This window comes from Lagopus leucura, unplaced genomic scaffold (genome assembly GCF_019238085.1).
Source record: "Lagopus leucura isolate 7727_CA_CO unplaced genomic scaffold, USGS_WTPT01 Super-Scaffold_100009, whole genome shotgun sequence".
Classification (NCBI taxonomy): domain Eukaryota; kingdom Metazoa; phylum Chordata; class Aves; order Galliformes; family Phasianidae; genus Lagopus; species Lagopus leucura.
In genome coordinates this window covers 5,443,375-5,460,866 of record NW_024962266.1, presented here as the reverse complement: position 1 = coordinate 5,460,866, position 17,492 = coordinate 5,443,375, and the positions used below count along the sequence as shown (strand labels likewise).

At 47.5% G+C, this 17,492-nt stretch overlaps 1 protein-coding gene and 1 long non-coding RNA gene across 5 annotated transcripts in view; both read right to left on the bottom strand.

Annotated features, from left to right (window-relative positions):
- Nucleotides 1-364: 364 nt before the first annotated feature.
- On the bottom strand, nucleotides 365-3,440 carry LOC122181550. 2 transcript variants are annotated; one of them, XR_006179471.1, is made up of 3 exons: nucleotides 3,408-3,440; nucleotides 1,595-1,822; nucleotides 365-1,243 (listed from the first exon to the last, which is right to left on the bottom strand). It is a non-coding gene; the product is annotated as an uncharacterized LOC122181550 (long non-coding RNA). The 2 variants fall into 2 exon arrangements; XR_006179472.1 differs by lacking the exon at nucleotides 3,408-3,440 and adding an exon at nucleotides 2,085-2,159.
- A 2,484-nt stretch (nucleotides 3,441-5,924) lies between these two features.
- PRRX1 (paired related homeobox 1) overlaps nucleotides 5,925-17,492 on the bottom strand; it is a 32,351-nt gene continuing 20,783 nt past the window's right edge. The window contains exons 2-5 of one of the 3 annotated variants that reach the window (XM_042874097.1): nucleotides 12,391-12,566; nucleotides 11,640-11,821; nucleotides 10,304-10,372; nucleotides 6,875-6,956 (exon numbers count right to left, since the gene is read on the bottom strand). In XM_042874097.1, the coding sequence (XP_042730031.1) occupies nucleotides 10,321-10,372; nucleotides 11,640-11,821; nucleotides 12,391-12,566 (410 nt within the window). In that variant the 3' untranslated portion in view covers nucleotides 6,875-6,956; nucleotides 10,304-10,320. Of the gene's footprint in view, nucleotides 6,957-10,303; nucleotides 10,373-11,639; nucleotides 11,822-12,390; nucleotides 12,567-17,492 lie in introns of all 3 variants that reach the window. The other 2 variants (XM_042874095.1, XM_042874096.1) reach the window with 2 other exon arrangements.

Below are 17,492 nucleotides of genomic sequence, written 5' to 3'. Positions count from 1 at the left end.
TGCTCAATCTACTGTAGAGAATCTGCTTTATCAGGGAGTAGAGCTTAGTGATCTCCAGGGGTCCTTTTCAGCCCCTACACCTACAGCTGTATCTCAAGAATATAGCTGCGTGCATTAGCACAGAGCAAACAAATATCAGTTGCATGTGTACAGCACATGCAACACGCATTTCCCAAACGATTTTGGGCACAGGAACCTTCCTGCTCCTGTACAGCCCACGCTTCTCTCTGTTTGCTTCAATAAACTCAACACATGTGATGAAATCGACTTACACGCATGCAGCAATGCCGCCTTCGAAGAGAAAATCTGCAGAATGAGCCATCCTCAGGCATGCAGCCTGTGGGGCTGTGCAGGTGGGGACACACATAGCTGCATGGAGACATCTGTGATTGTCCCCTGTGTGTCACTCCTGTCCCCACGTGGGGGCTGGAGGTTGAGATCTGCACGAAAGTGCTGCCAGGGCTCCTATCCAACAGAAGGAGTGTGAGTGTTCTGGCACAGTTAGAGGTTTAGGATGCGTTTTTTTAATTAGGAAAATAACAACTTTGCTGACTTTTCTATTCTGGTCTTGTTCTGCTCTCGTTAACTGCTCTTTTTGTATCAAGCAGCACCCTAGCTGAGGCTCAAGCCCTTATGACTGCTGATGGGAAGCATTTTGTTTCGTAACAGTGGTCTCAGCCAGCAGAGCACATGAGAACATTTTTTCATGAACATGAAAGATGCTATTTTAGAAACTGTTCTCCCCCATGTTTATGGTGCTTAGAGATGCGCCAGCTCAAACACTTTGCAGCCACGTGCACCATTTAACCCACTGGGGCCAGGCAATGGGGCGTGCAGAATTTCCATGTGCCAGATGTGTAGTGGCTGTCCCCTTGATATGTTGTATTCCTGCTGCTTATTCATTTACAGCTTAACAGTCTTTCCTCCTCTTTTGGCATCCTTTATCCTCAACGGGAAGGTCCTTCTCTTTCCTGATGAGCAGACCTCATGCTCACTGCCTTTTCCACCTTGTCTCCTTTGTGGTTACAAAGCCCCATTCAGCATTGTGATTTCACGTCTTCGTATCTCCCCAGAAACCAGGCCTGCCGAGGTCAGCTTCAACACAAGGCTCCAGGTAGGTCTAAAAGCTCCCATGCAGCGCTGGGGATGCCACAAACCCAACAGCATTAAGGCAGCAGGAGGGTTCCAGCAAAAGCTCCACTGAGATCACTATCCACCATGTCCAACAAAAATACACACTCCCCTGTCACAGAGCAAAGTGGAGTCACCCAGAGTTATGATTTCCTTTCAGCAGATATTTCATCTTCAGGCTGTCACTTTCACTCAGGCCATGATTAAAACAATAAACCCCAGAGAAGCCACCCTGCTCCCCGTCAACAGCTGCTTCTCCTCGCTGCAAGCCATTCATCACCAAGAGGAGAGAGGGGAAATTAAAGACAGATTATTATTATTATTATCTATAATTTGAGGCTGACACACTGGGTGAGTGAGCTCTCCTTGGCTAAGCCTGAGGTGGATCTGTTGGTGTGAGGGATGTGCCACATGCCAAGCACCTTCAGCAAGTCATGAACCTGGGTGGATTACTGCTGCTTACCTCTGAAATCCTTCTTGGCCATTTGTGTTAGATCCAAAACCTCATCTTGAGGAACAAAACGCCCAGTAAGTGCACCAGTTTGACTACCAATGTGGTCCTCGACATCCTAACCCAACACATTCTTCTTCATCTCTGCCATGTCTTAGCTGGGATGGCAGCATGAGACCTTCATGGCCCTTTACAAACTGGGTTATGAGGATGAAGTGGGAACCTGGTTGTCCTCTGAGCCTGCAATCACAGAATCATAAAGATTGGAAAAGATCATCAGGTCCAACCATCCACTTACCAACAATATTGCCCACTGATTGCGTCCCTCAATGTCACATTCCCATGGTTCTTGAGCACCTCCAGGGACAGTGATACCACCACCGCCTCCCTGGGAAGCCTGTGCCAATCCACCACCACTCTTTTTGAGAAGAGATGTTTTCTAATATCCAACCTGAACCTCCCCTGGCACAACTTAAAGCCATCCTCATCCTATTGCTATTACCTGGGAAAAGAAGTCAAACCCCACCTCACCACAAAACGTCCATGTGCCATTAGGTAGACATGAAGAACCATCCAGCCACGCTGACTGCAGGGCTCGTGAAGGAGATACCTACAACTGTCTGCTTGAGAGATGCTGAAGAAAAGAGCCTTCATCCTGCCAAGTTCGGGACACAAAACATCCTGCTCAGATGTCTCACTTGAGCCATGGTGACGTGTGGCTGTGGCAGACACATAGCAGCTTTCCTGGGAGTTTATTTTTCAAAGGCTCAGTGTGTTCCATTTCAGTACGGCTGGAAAATCTATTGTGTCAGTGCCCCGGCCATGCCTGTGCATACTTGCATTTTCATTACAGTATTTTTAGAGATTTCCACTCCTCGGCCTGATTTGGGAAGAAGTCAAAAATGTGAAATCTTGGACACTACCACAGGAAAAGAAACTCAATTTTTCAGTCAGCATTAGATACAGCCCTCAGACGTGGTGATGGATGTGCTGCCAGCCTGGAGAGCTGCACTCACTCCAAAGATAAGGGCCTGATGTGTCCCAGGAGAACTCTGTCCCCCAAGGAGCTGCTCCCAGCCCATCCTGCCCAAAAGCCACCCCGAAGCCCAGCGGTGCTGAGGAGCAATGTCAGCAACATGGTTTGACTGCCTGTGCACTGAAAACTCACCTACTTCTAATCTGGTTGCATTTCGGGCAGATAGAACCAGCCTTTCTGTCCACCTCTATTGCACATGGTGCATTTTGGGGTGAAAACCTCCTGGACCAACAGCTGCAGCCAGAAACCTATTGAGCACATTTATCTAGTGACTTCCTGTAAGAGCAAAGCTCTACAGTCACTCAGCTTTCCTCCATCAGGTTGATGTTTCAAGCATTTCCACACACCCAGTAGCACTGAGTAAAGCAACAGCCTAGATTCTCACTAAGGGGTGCCTCAGTCCATGGGCCTCACCTCTAGCCAAGCGTCTCATGTCAGATGAAGGTCAGCCCAACACTCTGTGACGAGGCCATGAGGGGTGGATGTACTGGGATCCCAATGAGAGGTCATGTTGAGCTGAGCTCTGCTGGTGTTTCTCCCGAAAGCAGGGTCCCACATCTTGCTGAGGAGCTCAAACAACTCCAGCCCTGTGGCTGGTTTGGAAGCTACGTCATTTGCAACTCTGCTTCTTTTGATAACCAGACAATCATGTGCTAGGAGCTGATGTTATCATTTCAGTATCAAGGAGCAGCTTAGCTCAAGGCAGGTTAACTGCAGATGCTCAGCAGGTACCTGCCCTCTTTAGAGGGTTCCCAGACATCAATCACTCCAAACTTTCAGCCCAGTTACCTTAATTCAGTAGTTAGGAGTCCATCACAGGGAAGCAGGAAGGTAGCCAACACACACTCAGGAATCCCCCCAACAACTGCTGTATCCCTAAAACACAACTCACCAACTCCAACCAAGCCTGATACCTTTCCCCACGAAGAAAAAAGCTCCTCCTTAGCACCTGCCCACTCCTATTTTAACAGCTGACTCCACTAATTAGCCCTCATTAGGCTCTGTGCCCCTCCTTTGTTTGTCAGTGAAGCCTCTTCCCTATTGAGGTGATCCCATTTTGTCCCCCACCCAGGTAGTGAGACCAAGCACTTTTCCTCTTCTGGTTTCCTTACTTCCCACCCTCCTTGCCAGCCCCCCAGCCCCCCCATAACAATGCCTAAGCTTTAGCCTCACCACACTCAGGGATCTTTCCGTCGCCAGCCCACGCTGTGGGACCTCAGGGCAGTAACACGTCACACGTGGGGCAGCTGATGGGGACTGGGGAGCTTTTCCCCCACATTTTATTGAAAATCATTTCTATTCTAGTGCAAACACTGTACATTTTACATCACAAAGCCAGAGATAATTTACAGGATCCGCTTCCATCTGGGAGTCCCTCCCATGGCATCATGTGTCAAACCCCCCCAGCTTCATCCATCATCCATGCCATGACTGCAAATCCCATTCACAGAGAATCGGTGCCTGTTCCTGTGTCGGGAAGGGGGTAAGGCTGAGAAATCAGTGCTTGTACAGAACAGGCAAGTGTGACTCAAGATCATTTTTTCCCCTGAACCGTACTAAAATGTGGCAATAATAGGGGTAACCATGGCAACGTCCTTGGAGCTGCAACCAAACGCCTCCTAAAACCCCACAGCACTCCATGCCTTCAGGACAAGGCTCTGAATTTGCAAATCTATTTACACAGTTCAGTAACATACAGATAAAATGTACACAATGGTAACATTTGGCTTGACAGATGACACTGCATGTTGGCTGAGGCCATTGGCGACTGAGTACAAACAAAACCTGCCCATTGATCCAGCTGCACTCGTTTAGCAGATATATGTGAACAAAGCACTACTGATATTATGCGAACCCCTTTGTGTAAACATCCTAGCATGGGCCTTGAGATGTGTTTCTCTGTCCAGGAATGAGTAACACTGGTGGGGTGCAGCAGAGGGCAGAAAGGCAAGGAGGGGGTGAGCCAGGCACTGGGCAGACAGCTGAGGAGCTGCCTGTTGCACCAGTCCCTTTTCCTTCTGATGTTGCAGGACAGAGTTTTCAATCATGGCTCTGTTTGTGTAGGCACAGGAACCAAGAGTGAGTTTCTAAATGAAGGCTGAGATTTCCAATAGCGTAACCTGGTCGCAGGAGATGGAACTGCATACTTGTGATAGAAATAGTTTGGTTTAGAAATGCTAGCTCCTCTGCACTATAGAAGGAAAGGCCAAAAAAAAAAAAAAAAAGGATCAAAACAGAACATCAGGGATTTCTTAAAATCCCTGTTCAGTCTTGCTTTCTTTGCTTTGTGTTCTGTTCTGTATAGCTTTAAGTCCTGATCACACGTGCATTTCTTCTTTTGTCAAAAAGGAAGAAAAAAAAGTCCACAAGCAATCACACATGCAATCACCAGCACAACTTACACCAGTTTGGATTTAGGGCTTTGTTTCCAGCGTAGCTCAAATACCTTGTCTGGACTTCCGTTCATACTCAGCCAGTATAAATTTCACCTTCACTTTAAAGAGATTTATTTCTCATTTCCTGTAACGTGCTATTTTAGACTACCAAACCCCTGTGGCAGACATCTGCACATGCCCAAGGCAGCAAACACCAAGATGGAGACCTAAGGAGTATCCCTCATGGCCGAGCTTCATTCTCCTCCCCACATCCCTGTGTGGACCACAGATAAGCTCTGCTGAATTCAGTAGGGCAACTCCAGGGATAGCATGGGACATGTCTCTTAGAGAAGCACTATTTGCCATAATTAAGCCCCTTCCTCACCCAAGGTTTCCAAGAGGCAGGCACAACAAGCAACACAAAAGATCCTAAGATCTTTGCTTGCATGGAAGACACACCTTTTGGGTTGCATCTCCTCTGCTTTTCAAGGAGAGAAGGAAATAAAGTTGGCTCTTCAGATGAGGGAGGGCAGGTGGGAAGAGTAAAGGAGAGTGGTGAAGGCTATAGGGCAGGTGGTAATGATAGGTCTGTGTGTTCTCCCTGCTGAGACATTACCCATCCTCTGAGGGATTGGTGGAAACTTTCCACCGGGATGTCCCTGTGTATTCCCAGTCACACGAACCTACCTAGTCAGTTAGATGACAAGATCCTCATCTTATTCCATCAGGATGCAAATACCCAAGAGAAAAATCTGCATAGAATTGTGGCTTCCCTCCTGCCCCACTGCTGTGGGGTTTCCCATGGGAGGAGGAGAGCCACTGTGAGTGCTGCAGGAGGCTGTGGGGAAGGGCTCTGACAAGGGTGAGAGATGTTGTGGCTGGAATCTCAACGCACGGCTCCAGGAACCTGGATGCAGCACAAACATCCCAAGCATTTTCAATGGATTTTATTTCGTTTAATAAAAAACACCAACCAAGCTTGCATGTATATCTTATATATATAAATATATACAGTATATATAAAACAAATGCATCTGGACAACGCCTCTCCCTGTGGCACAAGCCGTAAGGCATGGAAAGGAGTGTCCTAACAGTCCTATTCTTGGCACTACAGAGCAAACCCTTCTCCATCCTCCCCCCACTCACAAACACACATTGGCTTTTCTCTCTTCTTTGGCTTTTCGAGGCGCTGACAACGTGTGTGAAGCCCACAGAGATCTTCCTTGTGTCGTGGTCCAGGCAACCTGGCAAGGATGCTCCCAGCCCATCGCGCCAATGGGCTTCTTGCAGTCAACATCAACGGCATTGCCTCTGTGGAACAAGGGATGTGGGAGGGGACGGAAGGTCAGGTGGATACAACGGAAAGCAGTGACCAAACAATTTCTTCTTCTAGGGTGAGCTGGGGTGGGGGAGCAAGCTTTGCACCTCAGCGCGGTGTTGGGTGGGAAGCAGCCGCGGGCTGAGATCAGCGAAGGTTTCTTTTTGCAGTCCCATACAAAAATGGAAAACAACAAGGGTGAGACTGTCCTTAACTGAAGAAGCTCATAGTATATTGAGCAGAAGCAATAAACCTGACAATAACAAGAAAAAAAATGGTGGCATTATCCCACAAGGAAGGAGGAACCTTGTCACTCGAGCGGTTCAGTTTGCTCCCGCTTTGGTCCCAATATTCAGTTCTGGGTTGGGGTTGGCTTTTTTTTTTTTCCTTTTTTCTTTTTTTAATATTTTTTAATATATATATATTTTTTATTTCAGCACAGAAGTTGCAAAGCAGGACGGGTGTTGTCGTATTTTCTCCTTCTGCGAAGCAGCTGCCTCCAGTCATTAATTGACTGTGGGCACTTGATTCCTCTGTAAACTATATTCTTTTGCCTTCAGTCTCAGGTTGGCAATACTGTTGGCCATATTCATGCCCTGCGCCGGGCTGGCGTTGGTACACGTGGTGGAGTAGGTGGCCATGGCACTGCAGGGTGGGGGAGAAAGAGAGAAACATTGGGTCACAGCGAGGTCCCTGCACTGCGGCACAATTCTGCATTACTGAGGTTAAACCCTGGGGTTTCCATCCCTGTGGGATTCGATTCTTACATGAGCATGGGATTGTCACAGCCCTTCACAGAACACCCTTGGAAATCTCTGCGCTGCAGCCCACTTGCTGAGGGACAGCCAAGGCCAGAGCTGTTCAAGGCAAGAGGAAATTTTCCACTTCCTATTCACTAACCCAAGAGATTTGCAATGAGGTCAGGGTGCCCGGCCTGCCAACTAGACCATTGTCCTTAAAACTATTCCCACTGGAAGCAATGTCCTTTTGATGAGACCAAGTTTTGTTTTTACTGCTTGAGAAAACACGTCACTTCTGAAACACATGTTACTTCAAAGAAGCGCTCCGGGAAAAACCCATTTCAACAGTTGTGATGCCTGTAGGTTGCAGAATCTTGGAAGGCAAAATTCCACATTTTTTTCCCCTCAAAACTTCAGCTGATCCTATAGAACAAGCCTTAAAGGCTGAGAGGAAAACAAAACAAAACAAAAACACATTTTTGCTGCTTTCAAATCACGTATTTGTTCGTGAAAAACAGTACTTTTGGCAGCAGAGGCTGAACAAAGATGTCAGAGTCCTTTCTTATCCTACAAAAAATTTGCAAGTCTGCTTTCCAGGCCACTAGAAAACTTCTTTAACTCATGCATCCCAGGATTCTGCAAAAAGAACCCATCCTAAAAGCCACCAAACTATCTGATGTGGTGCATTTCTTTATGAGGGTCCACAAATAAACACCAAGTGAACCAGAGATGCCAATTTAATATGGTCAGTGCATTTAGGAGGAAACTCCAAGTGGTGTTGGTGGTGCTCAGCCTACCAAATCACCTTCCTGGGTAGCTCATGTCTGGGAAATATTCTCCTCTACCCATAGAACCATGGAATCATAGAATCTTGAAGGTCCTCTGAGATCATTTAGACCAACCATTAACCCATTCCATCATGCCCATGGACTCCCTCAGTGCCACATCTCCACGGTTCTTGAACACCTCCAGGGATGCTGATCCCCACACCTCCTTTCTTTCCAGCACCAACTTCCATGACTGGAAGAATTTTTGCAACAGCAAAGCTTCCCAGAGGTCCATGAGGTTTGCTGCATACACAGATGCAAGCTGTGGCTGCATGCTCATCCCAATGCACTGGCACAGCCTCAGACACCATGGGGCAGACCTCCCAGCAGTTTAAACCCAATTCAGCACTGCCTGAATTCTCCAACTGCCAGGAGATCCAGATCAGTGCTATTGGAAGGTCACACCTTAGGTGATATTTCTCATTTTATAAGCAGGGAAAAGAACTTCAGGGAGGAATGCTACATCTGCATGGAAACAGAACAGCTCACACCCATGGAAATGATACTGAGGGCCATGGATATACAACTGCTTACAACTTTTGAACAGCACAAAACCTCTTGCAGGACAGAAAACACTGAAGACACTTCCAGAGTTTCCAACATGGAGGTAAGACACTGAAATACACGTATTAAAGCACACCTTTTGTTCCTATATTCCTCTAGAACAACCCAAGAAATGTCAGCCCCTCCAGCAGCCCTGAGGGCAGGAACTGCGGGGTGAGCTGCTGAGTCCCCACATAGCCCTGGGGCTCAGGGATGCTCTAGTTCTTCCATGAACTTCCATCAGCTCCTTCCCCATGTCCACCTCTGAACTGCTGACCATCCTCTGCCCTGTACTGCAGCAGCAGTAAGTGGAGGCCTATGCTGCTTGGGGCTTCCTAAGATGTATGGAGAGCTGGTAGGCACAGAGCAGCCTTTCCCACAGGTACATCTTCCCTTAGCTTAGTGCTGGAAGAAATGAGGAGAGGCAGAAGGATGCTCCAGTTTAAATAAAAGAGGAATTTTCAGCCTCGGGTGAAAACCGTCCCCATTCTTTTGCTGACATTCATAAATTTGGCTGTATTTATGACTGCTCCACTATCTCCCTTATTGAGACTCAGGTTTCCTCCTCTCCTCCCTCTCCCACAAGATTATTATTATTTTTTTTGGCGTCCAAAAACCGTATGTAGCTGCTGCCCAAGTCCTGCCTACAACTTCGAGGAGCCTCCTGCTCCCCAAAGGCCTGGGGGAAATTGCTGCTGGCCCATGAAAACCCTGCCAAAGCAAAAATTCACAGAAACACTCTCCTTTAGCAAGTTACTCCATCAGGAGCAGCACACGCAAAGGCTTCTCTTAACACCGCTCTGCTTTGAGCAGTTGTTCTAGAGACTCTCCAAGGTCTAAAGGTTGATATCACCCTGAAGTCCCCCCATTGCTCAGTCCAGATGCAGAAGCCAGGCTTTGTCCTCTCCTCAGCTGCCTATTTTCATGAAACACGGAGGAACATCATGTTTCTGAGTCCCAAAATCCTCCTTTCAAATACAGTTTTCAATGGACCACAGAGTCAAAGGTTGTTGGAGTGGGAAGTGCAGGCTGACAGCACGACTGCTAGTCTTGTTTTCTTAGGAACGTACGCTAAAATATGTCTAACCAAAACATTTCAGCTTCAAAAAATAATAGTATCTACTTGGCTATCTATGCAACGCAGATCTGCAAATAGCTTTGGTTGACCTGTAGCAGAATGTATTTGGAGAATAAACACACTGATTGAAAACTTGTCCCAGATCTAACAGTAAAAACAGCACCGGCCACGCAGCTCTCAGTCCTATCTTGAAACAGCTGTGAATCAGAGGCTGCTGGGGCAGCCCAAAGAGGTGGGGAGGGGGCAGAGGGCCATGCAAACACTCTGCACGGCTGTTTTTTCACCAAATGTCCGATATTTTAATAACCCTACCGAGTTCAAAGCTTTTATGAAGCTCTGACAGCCTGGCCCAGGTGCCCGTTAAAATGAATATGACTCAAGTGATGCCCGGCAGAATTAGAAAGCGGGGGAGCAGAAAGTGTCTAAAGGGTCACGACCACCTCATGCTGGGGAAACAAACTGCTCTGTTCCTCTGCCAATGCCACCCACCCCACTGCAGGGGCAGTGGGAGAAGACAGCCTGTCCTAGTTTGGTGTGTTAGTGGGAATGGCCGCAAGCTGCAAATGCCTTTGGCTGAAATGCTTTGGCTATAAACGAGAGGAAGAAGTCAAGACATTGGGAAAGAGTCGTCTTCTCACCATGGAAAGGCACTGCCAGGTCTGGACCTCACCTCTGGGGGAAAAAAAATTTCCCAAGACTCTCCCTTCTCCCTTGCTCTACTTGTTTGCAAACCCCTGATGTGCTGGGCTTTCCCTTGCCCAGAACAGCCCCTGACAGCCCTTCCCCATGTGCCCCTGAAGTTACCTTTGCAGGGTCTTCTCCTAGAAGCCGTTATGAAGCCCCTCGTGTAAACAACATCTTGGGAGGGACGATCTATTTTTAAAAGTGTGAGAGGTAGAAATGAGCCACAAGTGTTCAGCAGAGATCTGGTGCTGTGACCAGAGCAGACTTAGCAGGGTGGGGAAGGACTTGTGCTTCTCTCCCCTAAGCTCACCACCCAAACTCCTCCCTAGGATGCAATGCCTCACAGAGGAAAAGCCTTAACCTCTAATGGGGGATTTGCCAGTCAGTAGTCCTCAAATAAAATCCAGAGGATAAGGACCATTTCTAAGACCAACTGAATCAGAAGCATCTTTTGCAGTTTCTGCAGTGGATGAACCTAAGATTTGTTCTTCTGGAGCTACTGGGTGGGCAAGGGTGACCCCATGGCACAGAAACAACAAACTATCAAGGAAGCAAAATGTTTCCAGACCTCACTGTGCAAACAATGTTTGGGGTGCACAAAGGAGGTCAAGGCGGCTAAGGAAGAAAGGACCTGGGTTCAGTGTAACTCCTACAAGCCAGTGGGAAGCTGGCTGTGACAAAGCCAGGTGAACAGAAAGAAATTCAGCCAAGGGCTACAAGAACTTGACCAACAATGAGGTCACTATCCTAAAAAACACCCACCAACCTCATTTTTACTTGCCTGCAAGTCAGCTGGCTCCCCACAAACCAACATATCCAGTGGATCTTGCATCCACAGTTCCCATCAGGTTGTGGAGAGGACAGAAGAGAACAGGGAGACCTGTGATGTGTGTGGACATCCCAGTTCCATTGAGCAGATCAGGGCTGACACATATGCATTTCTTTACCACCACTCCTTAAGCAATGCTAGCCATGGGAGATGGACGTTGAACCCCAGTCTGCCACCCAAAAATACCGGGTCCTGACTGCAGGCAAACCACAGTACAGCAGTACAGCTCATTCAGATACGTGCTTGTGCTCTAGCTACTAGAGAGCAACCACTCCATGCTGACAACTCTGGGGAGGGTTGGGAGCAATATGCCTGGGATGAGTTCCCACTACCTACTGCCATGGGACAGCCACAAAAATCCTTCTCCTGGTCACTGCATGGTGACTCAGTCTCCCTAAATGCTCTGCCATAACTTCTCCTGGCTATGCGCCCCATGGAAATATTTCCTCCTTGCTTCAAATTAGATGCACCAGAGAAGTGAGTGTTACCCCTTCTGCTTCCATGTACTCCTACCTGATCATAAACAGCCCGTTAGAGCTATTGAAAACAAATGCACTTAATGGCCATGTTCAGGCTGCTCTGAATCATGCCAGCAACTGGGCAGCCCCAGAGGGGTTACTGACTCACCTGTAAGGAGAAGCGGTACCCCAGGAGAGATAGTCGGTGGGTCTTGGAGCTGGGCGAGGTACTATGGGCTGCTCCACGGCGGTCACGTCCCCTGAGTAGGATTTGAGCAGAGAAGCATTCTTGCTGGCCAGCATGGCCCTCTCATTCCGGCGAAACTTGGCTCTCCGGTTCTGGAACCACACCTGGGATGGGAAGCACACAGACCAACCACCCATCACAACCAGCACTGCTGCGGTGCTCGCTCCTTCACCACAGCACCCCAGCCCTGCTGGGCAAGATGGGACCCTGCAAAAGCAAGTTCTCTATCACTGGAAACTCTAACGCAAGACAATCTGTAAGTCCGCTCTGGCAGAGCTCTTGTGTAATAGATTGACTCATCATGGCCCCTGTTCTGTGCTGTACAACCCATCATGTTCCCCAATGCGCTTTCACCTTCAGGAGATGCAGGCTTGCAAGCTAAATGCTGAGCAGCTCAAATTGACATCAGCAACCTGAGCACAGCACATTCAGCATCCTAACCTTCAAAAGGCTCTATGAATACATCTGCATGAGTAGGTGGCAAGTACGGAGGCAGATCAGGCCTGGCAGCCTTCCTCAAGACATGGCATCCTTGGAACTGACACATGAGATAACCCAAGAGTTTGGTGACCTTACTGTCCCATGTGGACTTCAGTGATATACACTGCCATACTGAATGGCCCGATGATGCCAGCTAGGTGAGGTATGCCTACATACAGGCTGTGAGAATTACCTGAACTCTGGCTTCAGTGAGGTTGACTCTGCGTGCAAGGTCTTCCCGTACAAAAGCATCAGGGTAGTGTGTCCTCTCAAAGACCCTCTCTAGTGCCTGGAGCTGGCTGCTGTTGAAGGTAGTCCTGTTCCTTCTCTGCTTTCTTTTCTTCTTCTCTTCTGAATTCAGCTGATCATCTAGGAGAGACAATTGGAGATATGAAAGGCTAGAAGTTTCAGAGTCCATAGCAAAGTTGTGATCTGAATGTTAAGAAGTACCAGAGTGGACAATAGTTCCAGCATGCCATCATCTTCACTGTTTTGCCATCTCCAAAACATCCTTTGATTTGCCACCTAGGCATGCTCAGAGGTTGCCCTTGGGGATCAGCTGCTTCAGGAAGGTCTGACATCAATTCCTGTCTTACTTTGGAGAAAGATTCTCCTCCTCCACTCTCTTGCCCTCATCTGATTTGTATGCATCTTTATATGCACAGACTTCACATGCTGCTCTTTACCCCAGCTTCCCTGAGAGCACTCCTTCCAGAAGACATTTATCGTAAATGGAGAATCTACACATGCCCACAGACCCAGTTCGCCTCCCTGCCCCATTCTGACAACACCAGAGACTTTTCTGAATATGAAAAATCACAAACTGCTCCTCTCTGGGCTTCTAATTCCCAAGGAATGCCCTTAGAGAAATGAAATAGATCTCTCAGGGTAAGTACAAATCCCATGCCTGCTCTGACTGGGACACAGCATACTCATCTCTATGTAAGGAAAAGTAAGGAGCCAGCTACTACCCTGGGACTGACTATAGCCAAGGCAGTGCCACTCTCTGTAAGCCACTCTGTTTGGCTTAAACAAGAACTGCACTTGCACCCAGATAAGAGACACTGGCTTGAGCAGAGTTGGGGAGATGTTAACAAAGAGGTGTCAGGGCTAAACAAGAAACAAATACAAAAGCCAGTTTTACTTGTATGCTCATAGGCCCTTTGCCTTGCACTTGTCCATCTTTAAGTGCCCCAGTCCCCACATTTCAAGACTCAACATGTGATGGGCCCCACCAAAACCAGCATGGCTTTCTATGCTGCCAAGCACATTGCGTGGGCAGTGGTGGAGAGGTCCTGTTGTCTCATGTAGGAGAACAGTAGCTAAATCTGGGAGGACCACAGCCAATATCTGGATGAACACGTGTTAAAATACATCAATTATTGTACCTACAAAACACATAAGTGAATTACACTTGATGTTAATTAATATGCACCTGGGCCCAGATGACAGTGCCACCACTCAGTGTCCAAGGGCTTAAATCACGCTATGCGGTTGCAGAATAACCCACCAAACATCATTCCTTTTGCCATACAGAAATGTGACAGCTCCCCTCATCTTCCCATTCTCGAGAGGGTACGTAAGGCACAGAGAGATGCTGACAAGGAAATTAAAGTCCACAGCTATTGTCCTCACCACCTGTTTGTGCTGCTTTTCACAGCCTGGTTACAGTTCACATCTGGTTACAGTTACCGCACCTGAACGCCTTTGGAACAGCGCCTATCCATTTGGGAACAAGAGGACATTCCTCTTAAATTAAAGGAGCTCTTCCAAATTCCTGCGGGTTTACAGCCCTTCCATCCCCCCTCCAGCAACCTGACAATCCCCACCAGGCTCCTCTTCAGCCTGGGGATTCCTGGGTGCAGAAATACACCACAGCTCTCTAGTATCTGAGAGGAAGCGTTTGGAGATGAGCCAGGAGGGGACTTGCAATGGGATGTGCAAAGAAAATAAATACATGTAGGAATCCTGAGAAAGCTCCAGAGAGACCTCATTACAGCCTTCCAGAACTTGAAGGGAGCTTACAAGCAGGAAGGGGATTGACTTTACATTGTCTGACAGTGGTGGACAAGGGAAATGGCTTTAAACTAAAAGAGAGGAGATTTAGACTAGATGTTGGAGAAATGTTTCATTCAGAGGGCAGTGAGGTGCTGGCACTGCTGTCCAGAGCTATGGGTGCCCAAGACCATGGATGGGTCCTGGGCAGCCTGAGCTGGGGAGCAGCCAGCCCACAGTGGGGGAATAGAGGGGGGAGGGTCTGGGGGGACTCTGAGGTCCCTTCTGACCAAAGGCATTCTATGTTTCTATGATTCTACGCAGTTCATCACATCTCCAGATGTGGAAAGAGAAACTGGGAAGCAGAGGGATAGAATCAAACTGGTGCTCGTGCAGAGCATTGTGCATATTTCCACTTGTAGGGTCTGCACACAGCAGGGAAAAGGAAGCCCTGCAACTTCCACCCCAGAGCGCTCATCCAAAGAAGCTCCACAGGTGAGCACTGGCACAGCTGTGCACCATGCAACTCAGCAAACAGAGAACCAACCTTGGGGCACGATCACCTCTTCAAATGGCACAAATACTTCAAGTTCAGCTGCTATCGAAGTCAATGTCAACATGGACATTGTTCTTCCTTCTGAGCTCCCCATTCAATTCTCCTTTTGGATCTTAACCCTGTGTATGCAGACCAGATGAACAAATCTCTGAAAGCCTTGGGAACTTCCTGGGAGTCCACCAGGCTTTTCAAGATCCTCTCCAGCCCAGAAGACACCCAGTGGAAGGCTCTTGGGGCTGCCTGGCCATTGCTCAGATCCTGCGTGATGCTTCCATACAAGGAAACGTGAGCACAGCGCCCTGAGGGACAAGAATTAAGCAAGCCAAAGGCTGTACAAGGCTGGGGAACAAAAAACCCTCCTGCCAAACACGTTAACACCACTTGCCTGGTTTCCTCCCGGAGCAAAGCGAGACAGTGGTGATTCACAGCTCACCTCCTAACCGCTGGGCTGAGCGGCGGAAGGATGCCGGCATTACCACAGTGACTCAGGGCCAGATCACCTCCAGCCCTGGCTGGCATCAGGCAGGGACGTGAGTCATTGTCCCGGCACCGAGCGGCAGAGCTCAGCCTGCACAGTGGGCTGCAGCTTTGAGGTCTCCCTTTGCTGCACATCTGGAACAGCGCAGCACAGCTGGATCCAAGCGATGTGGGCAGGAGAAAAAAAAAACTGCAGAACAGCCGTGTGAGCCCAGAGCTGGGCTGACAATCAGCCCTGCTTGAACTCCTTGTCGCGTTGATATGCCATAGGACAACTAAAAACTGCTAAGGAGGGAATGCAGGCACTAAACCCCACGGGTCTGCAAATGTCACCTTGCTCACAGCATTTAAGGCAGCCTTTGACATGTTGACAGAGTATTTTATTTTATTTTATTTTACACCAGTCACAGAAACATAGAATTGCTCAAGTTGGAAAAGACCTTTAAGTATTGCTTTTCCTTATCAGGAAGGAGCCCTGACAAATGGTACCCCTAAATTATGTTGACAGCACCAATGCCTGGAGTCAGCAGAAACAGAAAGAAGAGGAAACAAGCTCTAAAGTTCTTGAGATGGGTCAGGAGCCTTTCATCAACATTCTTTTAATCAGAAATATTACAAACAGCGTTTTTCAAAGCCCTGCTTCTCGCAAGTGAGGCCCCTGAGGAGAACGAGATGCACGCTCCTCTGCTCCGGAACCAGTGCTGGATATTCTGAGAAGTTCATTTCCAAATCCCAGTGTTTCACACTGCACTGGGGGGATTTTGTTTCCTGTTTCCATATACGTGTTTTTCCTGTACGAGCTCTACATTCATGCACTACTTAAAAATCCAAGCGCACTTCTAGGACGCTCCAGAGCACTTCTAACTGCTCCCAAATAACACAGTGTCCTATCCTTTCCTCCTCACTCATCACGTCTCCCCGTGCAACAGGGCAGAACCGCTGTCTTCATGTCAGGGACAGTCACTGGAGTATCATCAGATGGGTCTGTTGGGATGTCACATTGAAAATATAACAAACTATAAACCAAACCAGAGCTCCGAACTGAATGCCTACATGTAACTTACAAGAGCAGTATTTTTTCCAACAGTACGTGCAACCGCGACAAATTTTGGATTTCCAGTTTGTAGGAATGCCTGTACATACTTGCTTTCATTCCAGGTCGGAATAAAAACAAATTTCCAGATGGGGTTTACATTGCGTGGGCAGTTTTGAAAAGTTTTGACCGGTTCTATGAAGTCTTGAAGCAGAGGTTAGAGAGCATGTATCAGATCTGAACTGAAAGTCAACAATTGGGTCTCATTAAACAAGAGACTGAGATGTCCAGCCGCAAATCACTTACAGTAAAGCAGGGCAGATCTGTCATAACGGTTATATAAACTGTAAACCAAGGAAGGATTCCAGGAAAAAAAAAGGAATCACGCTGTAATCATTGCCTGAAAAACAAGAAGTTACCACCAGAGATTGAATACGGATTAAAGAAAACCAAAACAAATCTATTTCATGGGAGAAAACAAAGCTAGAAACTAAAAACCCAGCAACTGATAACTCCTCAAAGGTCGAAAAAAATCCCGCAAGCCAAAAAGAAAATGAAGGTTTTACTTGGAGTAGTAGGGGAGAAAGAAAAATAGAGAACAGAAGGGAGAGGAAAAATCTTTTGCTTGGGATTGAAGTTGAATTTTAAGACCTTCGCAGGCATGCTTTGCAATTTTATCCGCTCTGCTTTGCTTTCGGTTCGTTACATTCATCCAAAATACTGTCATTCCAAGTGTACAGGAATCGACACAAGAAAAAGAAGGGGAAAAAAAGAGCTGGAAAGGTTTAATCAAAGCTAATTCTCCTTTTGTAGTTCCAGTGTCCCAATAGATGTCCATGGGACAGTGACACGGGTGCGAGATGCATCACCCCTACACAAGACCTCAAATTATTTCAGTTACACAGAAAATTGCAGTATGTGAAGCTGTCTTGTTTGGATCACCAGGAACACAGGAATGAGAAGAGGAATAAAAAGAAAATAATAGAAAGAAACAGATGCTGCATTTTTTAAAACGTCTTCGGGTTTGATTATCTCATGAACTAGTCAAGTTCACCTCCTTCACAAGAAAAAAAATGGCTATTTTGTGAACAGGGTGTGGGACTTCAGAAAGGCAATATTGAATTTTTCACATCAAAATTGAGTTTTAATATAAAATAGAAAAGCGTGTGCATTTCCAGCGTTACCCCAGGGACGACAGCAGTTCCTCTCCGAAGTGTCTGCAATGTGGAACTTA